The sequence below is a fragment of the Pongo pygmaeus genome, chromosome 16 (assembly GCF_028885625.2).
Source record: "Pongo pygmaeus isolate AG05252 chromosome 16, NHGRI_mPonPyg2-v2.0_pri, whole genome shotgun sequence".
In the NCBI taxonomy this organism is placed as follows: domain Eukaryota; kingdom Metazoa; phylum Chordata; class Mammalia; order Primates; family Hominidae; genus Pongo; species Pongo pygmaeus.
The window spans coordinates 48,680,441-48,696,310 of NC_072389.2; the positions used below are offsets into that span (position 1 = coordinate 48,680,441).

The 15,870-nt window shown below is 40.5% G+C and overlaps 1 protein-coding gene across 7 annotated transcripts in view; it reads right to left on the bottom strand.

The window, feature by feature from the left end:
* Positions 1 to 15,870, bottom strand: part of TP53BP1 (tumor protein p53 binding protein 1) — a 98,019-nt gene that overhangs the window by 50,973 nt on the left and 31,176 nt on the right. For 6 of the 7 annotated variants that reach the window (XM_063652162.1, XM_054452174.2, XM_063652161.1 and 3 more), the window contains 4 exons: positions 15,002 to 15,168; positions 12,942 to 13,071; positions 12,056 to 12,150; positions 7,428 to 7,636 (listed from right to left, as the gene is read on the bottom strand). In XM_063652162.1, the coding sequence (XP_063508232.1) occupies positions 7,428 to 7,636; positions 12,056 to 12,150; positions 12,942 to 13,071; positions 15,002 to 15,168 (601 nt within the window). Of the gene's footprint in view, positions 1 to 7,427; positions 7,637 to 10,468; positions 10,493 to 12,055; positions 12,151 to 12,941; positions 13,072 to 15,001; positions 15,169 to 15,870 lie in introns of those variants that run through there. The other variant, XM_063652166.1, reaches the window with a different exon arrangement.

A 15,870-nucleotide genomic window follows, 5' to 3' on the forward strand; every position in this document is an offset into this window, starting at 1 on the left:
GGGAAATTATTCATATATTCACTCATATAATGGTCATATATTAATTATAATTGAATAGATTATTCAAAATAACCAAAAACTAGAACCAAATGTCCTATCAATTGGTGAATGAACAAACAAATTGTGGATACACATATTATGGAACACTATCCAACAATAAATGGAATAAAATATGACTATGTATAATACAAGCAAATCTCAAAAATATGCCAAGTAAAAGAGCTCAAAAATAAAAGACCATACACACTTCCTGATTCCAATTACATGAAATTCTTTTTTTTTTTTTTTTTTTTTTAAAGACAAGGCTTCACTCCACTCTGTCACCTAGGCTCTGGAGTGCAGTGGTGAGATCATAGCTCACTGCAGCCTCAATTTCCTGGGCTCAAGCAATCTCTCACCTCAGCCTCCCAAGTAGCTGGGAATACAGGTGGGCACCACAACACCCAGGTAATTTTTAAAATGTCTTTTAGAAATGGGATCTTGCTATATTGCCCAGACTTGAAACTACTGAAATACCAAAACTATACTGACAGAAAGCTGATGTATGATTGCCTACGGCGGGAGAAGGGAGTATATTGGGCAGCAGGGAGCTCAACCACAAAAAGGTTATAAGGAAACTTTTTAGGGTGAGGGAACTGCTCTCTACTTTGATGGTGGTGATGGTTACACAGCTGTATACATTTGCCAAAATTCATCAAAACATACACGTAAAATGACAATTTTATTTTATGTAATCAATACTTCAATATTTTTAAAAAGAAATGAATACAAAACTTAGCTGTTTTTATAAGAGATTTTACATTTAGTGTGTTATTTTGCCTAATGTAAATGATGTAAAACTCCCAACATAGATGGTAAGGCATTCATTTCCTATGTTTTGTTTTGAGACAAGGTCTTGCTCTGCCACCCAGGCTGGAGTGCAGTGGCTTAATCACGGCTCATTGCAGCCTTAATGTCTTGGACTCAACTGATCCTCCCACCTCAGTCTCCCGAGTAGCTGGAACTACAGGTGCGCACCACCAGAGCCAGGTAATTTTTGTATTTTTTGTAGAGAGAGTCTCATTTTGTTGCCCAGGCTTGTTTCAAAATCCTGGGCTTGAGCAATCTGCCCACCTTAGCCTCCCAAACTGCTAGGATTACAGGCATGAGCCACCACGCCCAGGCTTTTTTTCCTATGATTTTTAAGGGAATGAGGAATCAAATGGGTAGTAAAGCATTCTGTACATTCCATAACTTCTGGTATTTCAATGTCTGGTATTATTGTTTATCCTATCAGATTGTAACAATGACCATAAGTTTGAATCTGTTCATATACTCTCAGACATGACTGAGTATAAACTGGTTCAAGCCAGGTGCAGTGGCTGTAACTTATAATCCCAACACTTTGGAAGGCCGAGGCAGAAGGATTACTTGAACCCAGGAGTTTGAGATCAGCCTGCGCAAGAAAGTGAGACCCTGTCTCTACCAAAAAAAAAAAACATTAGCTGAGTGTGGTGGCACACGTCTGTGGTCACAGCTACTTGGGAGCCTGGATGGTTAAGGCTGCAGTGAGCAGTGATTGTGCCACTGCACTCCAGCCTGTACAACAGAGTAAGACCCTATCTCAAAAGGAAAAAAATATGGTTCAACATTTCTAAATGGCAATTTAGCAAAACACAACAGCCCTGAAATTCTATACCCCATAATCCAATAATTCCATTTCTGGGAAATTAATCAATGAAAGCATACTAATATTTAGCTACAAAATGGTTCACTGCTATATTATTATTTAGAATAGGAAACAATATGAAATACCTTAAATTGTTACAAATAGGAATTTTACTTATTTATTTTTGAGACAGGTCTTGTTCTGTTGCCCAGGCTGGAGTGCAGTAGTGCGATCATGGCTCACTGCAGTCTTGACCCCCTACGCTCAAGTGATTCTCTTACCTCAGCCTCCCGAGTAGCTGGGAGTACAGGCACACACCACCACACCTAATGTTTTAGCATTTTTTGTAGAGACGAGATTTTGCCATGTTGCCCAGGCTGATCCTGAACTCCTAGGTTCAAGCAATCTGCCCACCTCGAACTCCCAGAGTGCTGGGATTACGGGCATGAGCTACCTCGTCCGGCCAAGATAATAATTTTTAAATTGTGATCTATCACATGACAGAATGTTTTGTGGTCTACATAGAAGTATACAGTAGAAGAATACTAAAAGATCAAAAAACATTTGGGCTATAGAAAGAAGTTTCTATTTTAGTAAAAAATTATGTGGATATACATTACAGTCTTTTTTTTTTTTTTTTTTTTTGAGACAGAGTCTTGTTCTTTCACCCAGGCTGAAGTGCAATGGCACCATCTCCGCTCACTGCAACCTCCACCTCCCAGGTTCAAGTGATTTTCCTGCCTCAGCCTCCAGAGTAACTGGGATTACAGGCACCCGCCACCACGCCTGGCTAATTTTTGTACTTTTTAGTAGAGATGGGGTTTCACTGTGTTGGCCAGGCTGGTCTCAAACTACTGACCTCAAAAAGAAAAATAAATAAATAAATAAAAATAAGAAGGAATGAAATTCTTTTTTCCTTTATATTTTTTATAGACAAGGATAGATCAACAAAAAGGACTGAAAATCTGATACATGCTACAACATAGGTGAATCCTGAAAACATTATGCTAAATGAAAGAAGCCATTCACAAAGGCTATATATTTTATAATTCCATTTATATGAAATGTCCAGAATAGGCAAATCTATAGAGACAGAAAGTAGACTAGTGGTCTCTAAGGGCCGAGGGTAGAAGAAATGTTGAGTGAGTGTTAAAGGGCATGGGTTTTGGGGAGGTGATGAAACTATTCTGAAATTAGATCATGGTGATGGTTGCACAACTCTATGAAAACACTAAAAACCACTGGATTGTGCACTTTAAATGGGTAAACTGAATGGTATGTGAATTACATCTCAATATAGCCACTGTTTTTTTAATGATTGAAGAAATCACCCAGAAAGTTGAACTAAAAGAGACAGAGATGATCAAAAGTAGGAGACAAAATAAAATTAGAAGACTATTCTAGGAGTTTCAACATCCAAACAACAGATAGTCCATTAAAAAAAGAACAGAGAAAACAAAGGGGAAGAAATTAAAGAAATAAATTTCTTTGAACTGAAGGACCTGAGTTTCTAAATTGAGAGGGCCTGCCAAGTACCCAATACAATGAATGAAAATAGACCTATCCCAAAGGTCTGGAAATTTCAGAACACTGGGAACGAAGAGAAAATCCTACAGGGTAAAGAAAAACCAGATCACCTATTAAAAGTCAAGATCAGACCGCCTTCACACTGTTTTGTTTTTTTGTTGTTGTTGTTTTGTTTTGTTTTCTTTTGTTTTTGGTAGAGACAGCATCTGGCCATGTTGCCCAGGCTGGTCTCAAACTCCTGGCTTCAAGTGATCCTCCCACCTTAGCCTCCCAAAGTGCTAAGATTACAGGCATGAGCCACCATGGCTGACCTGGCCCTCACACTTAACAGCAGCAGTGGAAGTTAGAAGACAAAACAGCAATGCCTTCAAAATCTTTAAAGGAAAATTATTTCCAATCTAGAACTCTATACTCCTGCAAACTACAAATCAAGTGTGATAGCAGAATAAAGGCTACTAAACAATGCCCCCACCAAAATGAGGGAGTAAACCAAGCAAGAAGATATGAAACCCAAGAAGTATCCAACACAGACAGGTAAGGAGAATCTCCACGGATGACAGTGAATGGAGGTTAACAGTTATGCACCAGGCATAGAGGGCAACAGTACAGATTAGAAATCAGGAGGGTCCAAAAGAGGTTTCTCCAAAAAGATTAAACAGGAAGTCTAAGGCTCCTCAACATCCTGAAAGGAGTTTCTGACAATTGGTGGAGAATCTAGGGTTGATTTAATGAGAGTCAAAGAAAACTAAACAAATAAAAAAAGACAATTACAATTTCGGAGAAAACAAATTACAGAAACATGAAAAAATAATAATATGTCATAGGCTCTGCTGTGAATTGTTTACATAGTTATAATGTAAACTCAGTAATAATCTAAACAAAATTACGATGTAACTATACTTGGAAAATGGCTAAAATGTTTTTACGAAAATAGGCTGGGGACGGTAGCTCACATCTGTAATCCCAGCATTTTGGGAGGCCAAGGTAGGCGGTCTGCTTGAGCCCAGTAGTTCAAGACCAGCCTGGGCAACATAGTGAGGTCCCATCTCTACAAAAAAATTTTTAATTAGCCAGGTGTGATAGTGCGTGCCAGCAGTCCTAGCTACTCAGGAGGCCGAGGTGGGAGGATGGCCTGAGTACAGAAGTTCGAGGTTACAGTGAGCTATGATTGCTCCACTGCACTCTAGCCTGAGCAACAGGTCAAGACTCCGTGCCTAAGAAAAAGAAAATATAATCATGCTATGTAGAATTATGGAGGTAAATACCAAAAGAAAAAGCACAAAGAACGAAAAGTGGTTATCTTTGGATAGGAAGAGGGAGAGGCCTTGTTTTAACTATCTGACTTATTTTGGGGGTTTTACAAATGCTTATTAAGTAAAATCAAATCTTTAACTTAAAAGCTATGTTGTAAAGGTATTCTTTTTTTTTTTTTTTTTTTTGAGACAAGGTCTCACTCTGTTGCTCAAGTTGAGTGCTGTGGCATGATCATGGCTCACTGCAGCCTCAACTTCCCAGATTCAAGCAATTCTCCAGGCAATTCTCCTGCCTCAGCCTCCTGAGCAGCTGGGACTACAGGCACACACCACCACTCCCGGCTATTTTTGACCATTTGTAGAGATGGGGTCTCACTATGTTGCCCAGGCTGTTCTCAAACTCCTGGGCTCACGTGATCCTCCCACCTCGGCCTCCCATGATCCTCCCACCTCGGCCTCCCAAAGTGCTGGGATTATAGGTGTGGGCCACTGCGCCCGGCCTACTAAAGGTATTCTTGAGAGACTTTTCAGGAGGCATGGACTGCACTGGCTAAGGCATCTTATAAAATACAAGTTCAAAGAAACCTGATTAGAGTCATCTTAGGTTCTAAGAATCTCTGAACTGTGTTCGGAATCACTCATTTGTCTCAAATTTTCATTGCTGATTTTTTAGCTAATTCTGAAGGTCTTTGGTAAATGTTGAAAATAGAGCAATTCCTTCAACAGTGCCTTGTTTTTCAAAACATCCATTCTCCCTTTGTGGCCAGGCATTATCTCCACCCCCTCAACCAGTAGGAATACCTTTCCAAAGACCATAAAAGTCTCGTTTGGTCACTGATAAACATCTGTAACCATTTTCTTTAAATCAGTGTTGGAAAAATCTTCTCAGTGCTCTGTGTCAGTGCTTATAGCTCATTCTTAAACTCTTTTTTTTTTTTTTTAAGACAGGGTCTCACTGTTGCCCAGGCTGCAGTGCAGTGGCACGATCTCAGCTCACTGCAACCTCCACCTCCTAGGTTCAAGCGATTCTCCTGCTTCAGCCTTCCAAATAGCTGGGACTACAGGTGCGTGCCACCATGCCCGGCTAATTTTTGTATTTTTTGGTAGAGACTGGGTTTCACTGTGCTGGCCATGCTGGTCTTGAACTCCTGGTCTCAAGTGATCCGCCTGCCTCGGCCTCCCAAAGTGCTGGGATTACAGGCATAAGCCACCACGCCTGGCCAGATTTATAACTTTTTTTTTTTTGAGACAGGGTCCTATTTTTCCCAAGCTGTTCTCAAACTCCCTAGGTTCAAATGCTCCTCCCACCTCAATCTCCTGAGCAGCTGAGATTACAGGCATGCCCCACCACACCCAGCTATGTTCACATATAACTTAGAAAAATAAAAGCTAAAGAAGGCCAGGCACGGTTGGCCCACACCTGTAATCTCAACACACTGGGAGGCTGAGACAGAAGGACTGCTTGAGCCCAAGAGTTTAAGAATAGCCCTGGCAACATACTGATAGCCCGTCTCTATAAGAAAAATTAAGAAATTAGTTGGGCATGGTGCCACGTGCCAGTAGTTCCAGCTACTTGGGAGGCTGAGGTGGGAGGATCACTTGAGACTGGGAAGTCAAGGCTGCAGTGAGCCATGGTCGCACCACTGCACTCCAGCCTGGGCAACAGACCAAGATCCTGTCTCAAAAAAAAAAAAAAAGCTAAAGAAAATGATGTATGGTTTGAACACCCACTTCACCTCTAGGTAACCTTGTTTTTAACCCTTTCACTGCCAGCAACAGCTACCCTTATATGCAGTATTTACCAAGTGCAAGGCACTAGTCTAGGCATTTTAAATATATTAACTCAACCTTTCATAAACATCCTATGAGGTAGACAGTATCAATATTCCCACCATTTGACTGATGAGCAAACTAAGATTCAATTTCAATTGGTCACAAAGGTAGTAATGACAGAGCCAGGAGCGAGTCCAGGAAGTTCTGACTCTAGTGTCCTCATTTTTAATAACTCCACCAAATTCTAATGAACTGCATAAAATGAAATCCTTTAACAAAACAAGTTTTAAAACTCCAGAAAACAAATCAATTTCTTTCTTCCTACTGTCCCCTCCTCACTAAGTTTACAGTTCATTACTATTCATTTTCAAATTTTACTTTTAAATACAAACTCTTGTTATAACACCTGCAAACTGAAAGGGATAAAATAAGTTCTCTCAATAAAACTACAATAATTCCCCCACTTAAGGTCTTATAAGAATAGGTATTTAGATTGAATATATAATACAGTCATTTAGATTTAAGGATTTTCAAGTCACTATGAAACCTGAATTTCATTTCTTTAAATATTTAAATTTAAAATTATACAAATTAATAGTTTTCCCTCGTTTTAGAAGAAAATACACATTGGAAAACTAAAAACCATCTTGATACCCTAAGTATAGGATGATCCTGTACTGAGATCACATCTACTTAGAGAAATAATACACGACTTTTGAAAGGATAAGTGAAGACAATATAATATTGAGAATTATTACGACACAACGTTAACTCGAAAAAGAAAATTAAAGTTGTGCTATATAAACACCTTTTTTAAAAAACATAAGCATGTGGGGGCACATATCGTCAGGACCTCCTGAGGCTGTGTCATGGGCAAAAAAATTTATTAAAAAAAACCAGAAGCATGTGGAAAGACAAAAATTACAGTAACAGTTGTGTTAAGGTAGAATAATGATTTATGTCCCTTCGCAATTTTGCAGTAACATTTTCAAAAAGTTTAAAGACATGTAAAAAGTTTAAACATAAAAAAAAATCAAGATGTTAGGTGACTTTGGAACTGTTCTAAAACTGCTTTGTGATGACAGCTTCACAACTCTGTAAATTTACCAAGATATCACAAAATTGTACATTTAAAACATGTGGATTTTATGGTATGTAAATTATACCCCAATAATGCTGCTTTTAAAAAATATGTTAGGAGAAACAACTCTTTTTACAATACTCACATGAGAAAACTGAGGCTGGGATGGGATAGGAAGTGACCCAGGAGTGAAGACTGGTGTGCTCTGAGATATTGGTGTTGAGGCTTGTGGTGATACAGTGGACTCAGGCAGGAGAGGGGGGTTTTCTAACTCCACTGGTTCATCACTTTGACGTTTCTTCTGAAAAGGCTCTCCTCCTTCTTCAGATAACACTGACATGTCCATTGGCTTATCTGGTTTAAAACAGGAAAAACAAATTGAGAAATATCACTCATCAATATTACTCATGTTCCGAAACCACTAAGAACAATTACATTGCAGACATTTTCACTCTAAAAAAAGTGATGTAATTTTCCAAAAAAGCTGACAGAATAATAGGAGATTGGGTCCTAGCAATCTACCAATACTTCCTTTGGTTGGCGGAGCAGTCCAAGCTCCTGTTTTTAGGTATAGATCAAAACTGGATGCATCTGGGGCTACCCACCCATTCATAAGAAATGTTAAATTAACTTGGCTCCTTTCCTGATTTTATAGCTCAGTTTTTCACATTTCCTGTAGAAAAGCTCAAACTACTGGTACCTAATTTAACCATCATATATTCTACCACAGGCCTTGAAAGACAGTGAACTTGTCACCACTTTAGGTAAATACAGTATCTATAATTCATATTTACGAACTCATTATATTTGCATTAACAATTGCTAACTGCAGAGAGATGGATGCCTGTACAAATACAGGTGAAGAAAAAAAAAAATCTATCAATGCCAATCAGCACTGATTTATCAAAGAACTAAGAAAGAGAAGACACTAATCCTGACACAAATTAGGAGGGAACACACACACACAAAACACAAAACACTGCTTTCCCATAGTATACTACCCACCTGTACGCTATCAGGACCTTGTGCTTGGAGTCAGCCTAGCTAGCTAAGTATTTGATTCATCATTTTTATCCCCTATCTTACAACTTGACCCCAACCAGGCTTCCTCTAGACCACTTGCAAACTACTAACAACATTTACCTTTTCCCCATAATTCACATTCATGCTACCAGCTACCCAAACTGCAACCTCAATATCCAGCCTTGCTGCTTAGCTTAGTCTCAACCTTACCAGTCTACACCTAATTTGGGACCCAGTGCTACAGGCCTTTAGTATACTACCATAGCTGTGCTAAGTATTTTTGTTGCACCTTTTGAACTTTCTTGCCATGACAAAGCACATTAAAAACCTGCTGTTATAGGCACTACATATAAAAAAGGCTTTAGGTTAATAATCTAAGAGAAAAGCAAAAAAACAAATAAATACAAAAAGCACATATAGTTTCACAAACACTGATGTACATATTAAGCAAATGCATTAAATCTAAAATATAACTGACAACGGAAAACACACTGTTACATAAAAAAAAGAAAACTGAGTTATATACGCAACATGATGCCAATTATGTAAAAATACTTTATGCATTGAAAACTGAAATATATCCACATATACTAGTTGTAACTATAGCTGGAGTGTAGTATCACAGGTGATTTTTATTTTCATTAATTTCCTATATACTTAACAAACTTTCTACAATAAATATTGACTGTTTACAATCAGGGAGAAAGCACTTTTTTTTTTTTGAGACAGGGTCTCGCTCTGTTGTCCAGGCTGGGATGCAGTGGTGCCTTGGCTCACTGCAACCTCCGCCTCCCAGGTTCAAGTGATTCTCCTGCCTCAGCCGCCTCCTGAGTAGCTGGGATTACAGGCACCCACCACCACATCCAGCTAATTTTTTATATTTTTAGTAGAGACAGGGTTTCACCATGGTGGCCAGGCTGGTCTCAAACTCCTGACCTCAGGTGGTCTGCCCACCTTGGCCTCCCAAAGTATTGGGATTACAGGCGTGAGCCACCGTGCCCAGCCTGAGAAAGTATATTTAATACAATTATTTTTATATTTTTTCAATGTTCACACTATAGATAAAAGATAAAAGAAACTAAGAATTAACCAAACTTAACTTGTATTACCTGGGTTTTTGTAGAATTCACCTAATCATGTTATGCTTAGATTGATATTAGTCACTAATCATGTTATGCTTAGATTGATATTAGTCAATTTGGATACCTACAACTGATTTTAAGAGAAACAGCCGGAGACAAACTTTGTAGCAGAAGAAAGCCTAAGACCAAATTCTGTCACTGATAAATTACATTTGAAAAACTGTTAAATGTCTATGTTTTATATTACTCAAGAGCAGAGAAAGGATATAATAGGAGGCATATACATGACGCATAAGGGCACAGGCTCTGGAGGCAGCTGCCTGAGTTCAAATTCTGCTTCTACATCTCATTAGCTGCAAAATCTCTCTATGCCTCCATTTCCTCATCTGTAAAATGGGGATAAAAATAACACCTCCTTCTTAGGATGTCTGTGAGGATTCAATGAGAAAAACCACAGAAATGCCCTTAGAACAACAATGCCTTGCCTATACTAAGTGCTCAATAAATAAAACTATTATACCATTACTGGTATATGAAACAGTGAAAAGATGAAAATCATAGAATTTATTAGAAAAAGCTTTGTAGAAATCGTAGGAATTTAGAAACATCTGAATGACTGGATAGGAGACTAGGTCAGAGCAAAAGAAGCTTAAATAATGAGATAAATTAGTTAAGTGAAAAGGAAAGCTTTCTTGTGAATAAAGTAATATAAAATCTGTAAGTCGTCAAAGGAGTAAATGAATGAAGTTAAAATTTTTACCACCTACTCTTAACCACTCTTATGCTAAAACTATTTTAATAACAGCAAAAATAACCTATAAGGACCACCAGAAACAATTGCTGGTTCCTTCTCACCAGAGATGTGTTCACATGTTGCTAGAAACAAGTAGGCCATTATTAATAAGCCCAGTTCTTCCCCATACTAATTCATTTAAGTTCAACTTTAAAAACAAAAATTTTTCCTTCAGAGCCTTTTAAAAAATTGAGCCAACAATACAGAAATCTCAATAGAATTAGTGCTAGAAAAGCAAAGAATGGGGGATGGTGTGTCCGGAATTAGTGGGTTCTTGGTCTCACTGACTTCATTGAGAATGAAGCCGGAGACCCTCGCCGTGAGTGTTACAGCTCTTAAGGTGGCGCGTCTGGAGTTTGTTCTTTCTGATGTTCGGATGTGTTCGGAGTTTCTTTCTTCTGGTGGGTTCGTGGTCTCGCTGGCTCAGGAGTGAAGCTGCAGACCTTCGCGGTGAGTGTTACAGCTCTTAAGGCAGCGCCTCTGGAGTTGTTCGTTCCTCCCGGTGGGCTCGTGGTCTCACTGGCTTCAGGAGTGAAGCTGCAGACCTTCGCAGTGAGTGTTACAGCTCATAAAAGCAGCGTGGACCCAAAGAGTGAGCAGTAGCAAGATTTATTGCAAAGAGCTGAAGAACAAAGCTTCCACAGTGTGGAAGGGGATCCGAGCGGGTTGCCACTGCTGGCTCAGGCAGCCTGCTTTTATTCTCTTATGTGGCCCCACCCACATCCTGCTGATTGGTAGAGCCCAGTGGTCTGTTTTGACAGGTCGCTGATTGGTGCGTTTACAATCCCTGAGCTAGACACAAAGGTTCTCCACGTCCCCACTAGATTAGCTAGATACAGACTGTGGACACGAAGGTTCTCCAAGGCCCCACCAAAGTAGCTAGATACAGTGTCGATTGGTGCATTCACAAACCCTGAGCTAGACACAGGGTACTGATTGGTGTGTTTACAAACCTTGAGCTAGATACAGAGTGCCGATTTGCGTATTTACAATCCCTGAGCTAGACATAAAGGTTCTCCACGTTCCCACCAGACTCAGGAGCCCAGCTGGCTTCACCCAGTGGATCCCGCACCGGGGCTGCAGGTGGAGCTACCTGCCAGTCCCGCGATGTGCACCTGCACTCCTCAGGCCTTGGGTGGTCGATGGGACTGGGTGCCGTGGAGCAGGCGGCAGCGCTCATCAGGGAGGCTCAGCCGCACAGGAGCCCACGGAGGGGGTGGGAGGCTCAGGCATGGCGGGTTGCTGGTCCCGAGTACTGCCCCACGGGAAGGCAGCTAAGGCCCGGCGAGAAATCTAGCGCAGTGCCGATGGGCCGGCACTGCTGGGGGACCCAGTACACCCTTCGCAGCCGCTGGCCCGGGTGCTAAGCCCCTCATTGCCCGGGGCCGGCAGGGCCGGCCGGCTGCTCCGAGTACAGGACCCGCCAAGCCCACGCCCACCCGGAACTCCAGCTGGCCCGCAAGCACCGTGCGCAGCCCCGGTTCCCGCTCGCGCCTCTCCTTCCACACCTCCCTGCAAGCTAAGGGAGCGGGCTCCAGCCTTGGCCAGACCAGAAAGGGGCTCCTCAAGTGCTGCCAAGTGGGAGCCCAGGCAGAGGAGGTGCCGAGAGCCAGCGAGGGCTGTGAGGACTGCCAGCACGCTGTCACCTCTCAATGGGTTAGACAAAAAAAAAAAAAAAGAAGGAAGGAAAAGCAAAGAACTGAGGAGGACAGCACTTTACAGTAGGTCACATCCCTAAAGGTTAGACAAACATGAGTCCTACCGAATTGTGTAGGTCACAAGCATTCTAAAGTACAAAGTAGTATATTTTCCAAGGCAGAAGAAGTGTTGCTCCTCTTCTAATCTGAGATCAACAGACAGATCAAGAGAGCTCACCTTGTCTCCCTTCTTGCTCTGTGGGACTGCTAGGAACGATAAAAGGAGTAGATCGGAAAGCATCAGGAGAAGGAGCAACAAGATCTGAGGAATTCCTTTATATAAAGAGAGAATCACAGGTTATTTTACCATAGCCACAGTTTTGCATTTCTGTATTTGTTTTTACTTTTTAACAGGAAAAAATATCTAAGGCATTCAGATAAATACTTATCAGCACTTTTCCCAAACAGCAACCTGAGGCTGGTGGAAGAACCAAAAATACTTCAATAACTATTTCCCACACCAGACATTTCTGTTGCAAAATAAGAACTTTTTCAAAAAGAGAGTAAGGGCAAAGTGAATAATCAGACACAAGGACATCATGATTTAAAAGCAAAATGAGCAGTGCTAGGAAATAAATTCATTTGCAGATTTGAGACATAAAAAAAATTATTCCATTTTTTTGCCTAATAATAGTCAGACCATGAACATTTTCATCAGAAAACAAAACTAAACAAAAAAAACCAACAAGCGAACCTCTTTGCCCTAACATAAAGAAATCCAACTACTGTCAACAACCTATTCTCCACCCTCTGCTATTAAATGAGAAGAATTGCAAGTAAAACAGAGGAGGACAATGCTTGTTTTGGATGTATAACATTTTCTAAATAACTGCGCCTTTTCTTTCTTAGTGAAACCTTCGGGCTACTATTATAAAATTTTCAAATGGGAAAACAGATTTATCTGCCTTCAACAGTTCTTCATCCCCAAAGCCCTAACGCATAGGTTCTACCATTTGGTTTCAAAAAGAATTCTAGACTAGCAGGCAAGTTTAGCCTCTTTCAGCCTTAGCCTAAGACTCTCAGGCACATACTGCCTTGGCATAAGCTATTTTAGGCTTACTTACGTGGAAAGACTCTCCTGAACAAGGGACCTCTGACCAGAGAGCTGCAGGAGATGCAGAGTGGTGGCAGGGGTGGAAGCCAAAGAACACCCACCTTCCTCCCTTGAAGGAGTAGAGCAACCATCAGAAGATACTGAAAAAAAGAAATTCCAGTTGCACTTACTTCTCAGATTGACAGTACTGAGCTGCCAAAAACCATTCAGTACTGCAAAGAGTAATATCCATATTTCCAACATACTTCCATATTTCCAAAAGGGCAGAAATTGTTTTCTAATTATAGTACAACGAATGGACTACCACAACAGCACAAATCTTGAGTGAACATTAACCACCCCCGCAATGGGCTTCTTGAATAAAGAACTGATGAAGAGTTCCTTAGTCCTTTCTGTCATGATCTAAGCTTGGAGATTAAAAGCCAGAATCCTGGATGGGCGCAGTGGCTCACACCTGTAATCCCAGCACTTTGGGAGGCTGAGGCAGGCGGATCACCTGAGGTCAGGAGTTCAAGACTAGCCGGACCAACATGGTGAAACCTCATCTCTACTAAAAATACAAAAATTAGCTGGGCGTGGTGGTGTGCGCCTGTAATCCCAGCTACTTGGGAGGCTAAGGCAGGAGAATCACTTGAACCTGGTAGGCAGAGGTTGCAGTGAGCTGAGATCGCGCCACTGCACTCCAGCCTGGGCGACAGAGGGAGACTCTGTCTCAAATAAATAAATAAATAAGTAAAATAAAAGCCAGAATCCTTATACTTCTGCTTAGCTGCTCTTCTTTCTTGTGATGCTTCTATTAAAAAACAGCAAGTGAGCCTTTTATTCCAACGTCTACCTTAGGTGAAGTCAAGCTCATGCCATGATACAGATGGGAGAAATCAAAAAAATGCACATGACACCTGATGTTATAAATGCAGCAGTTTTCAAGATTTGGGCCTGCTCAAAGGAGATACGAAAGACTAATGCATTAGTAAAAGGATTTATGAGCAGCCATTACTGTTTTATACTATGAAGAGTCTCTTGTTGGTCCCTTCCCCTTAGCAATAGATGGAGTATCAACTATATTAATCCCAGTGTAAAAGAATTTCTTAAATAAAACCTTACAACTTTAGTAAGAGACCAACAAAGTTTCCTCGGTGACCCTCTGAATGTCTTGCACAGCAACCTGTATCACAGCATAGCAAAGGAATATAGCCTTCTTCCCTTCCCTCCTTACAACCAACATAATATGTTTTGCTGGTAATTAACTCAAGCTTTCTAGCTCTCTGATGCTGTGGAATGAAAGACTGGTGGAGGTTAAAGAGGCGTGAAACAAGTTATATTCTTTTAAGTTTTATGTCCTTTCTGCTAGATTTTAAATTCCTATCTGTGTCAGATTAACTAATAAACAGATTAAGTTAGTAAACTGTTACCCAGATGAATATGAAAAACCTAAGCTTAATATTATATTGAAGATATGAAGACATAGTAGCCATGTAACAGAAAATGGCAGCCAGGTGTGGTGGCTCACGCCTGTAAGCCCAGCACTTTGGGAGGCCAAGGCGGGCAGATCACAAGGTCAGGAGATCGAGATCATCATGGCTAACACAGTGGAACCCCATCTCTACTAAAGATACAAAAAATTAGCCAAGCATGGTGGCGGGTGCCTGTAGTCCCAGCTACTAGGGAGGCTGAGGCAGGAGAATGGCATGTTCCCGGGAGGCAGAGCTTGCAGTGAGCTGAGATTGCGCCACTGCACTCCAGCCTGGGTGACAGAGTGAGACTCCATCTCAAAAAAAAAAAAAAAAAAAAGAAAAAAAGAAAATGGCTAGTATCCATAATACTAAATTTACTGTATTAGCTATTCTTCACTATCTCATTTCCAAAAGAGAGAAAATTATGTCAAAATATTAAATGGAAATTATTCCCAAAAAGCCCTTCTCACTAATTACTAGAAACACATTTTCCTTCCATATCACAAACAAGTCTGCAAACCTATAAAATGCTTTGTAACTTAACCAGTAGCCTCAGAACTAAAGTAAAAGTTTAGATTTTTGGAGAAGAGCCGTAACGACAAATCACTCTTGGTACCTGTTTTATTGCTCTGGTCAAACAAGTCTTCCTGAGTTGACAAAACCTCAGGCTCCGGTGACTTCTGAATCTGCAGTCCACTTTCCCTAAGTTCTTGTGCAGACAACTGTTCTTTTGCTTCCATAGCAGCAAGAGACGCTTTGGGGCTAAAAGGCATGTCCTCTGACCTAGGAAATTCATATCACCAGGAAAAAAAGTTCCTAAGTTCAAATGCTTTTAAATAAAAAGCTTTTCCTGTTTTGTGTGTTTTTCTTTATAATTTCAAAAATTCCAGTAGCTCTAATTTACATAATTATCTATTAAAAAGGAAATAAACTACTCTTTATAGTGATAAAAGTCCTCAGCCCATTTTAAAACCTGTCTCACTCTCTCACACAGCCAATACGTTCTTCAACTCTGCTCAATACTGTGCTTCATGCTTTCTAAGATTTCTGATGAGTGACTTGGGGAATTTTTGTTACATATAATGTTATCTAGACCTGTATAAAGAATTCTGATCCAGACCCCAATGATGCCAGTAAGGAGAACAGTCCAAACTATGACATTCCATGGAAAGCATCTGATGTGAATTATCCTCCTTACTAGTGCCACACACATCTTCTGCTGACCTTTTCCATTTGATGTACCCAAACCCCAAACCAATTCTCCTTCAGACCAATACTAACACGTGTAAGACATTCATCCCTGGCCCCTTTCCAGAGACTTACGAGATTCATCTGTTCTACCACTCCCCAGGGTAAACAGAATAGCATAACTAGATGGAAGGCAGCATCTAAAAGAAAAGCCTAAAAAGTCACTGTTATGCTGAGTGTTTTACATTAGAAAGACAATTTCTCTTGATATTCAACTTTGCTTAGGACACTCCCTCC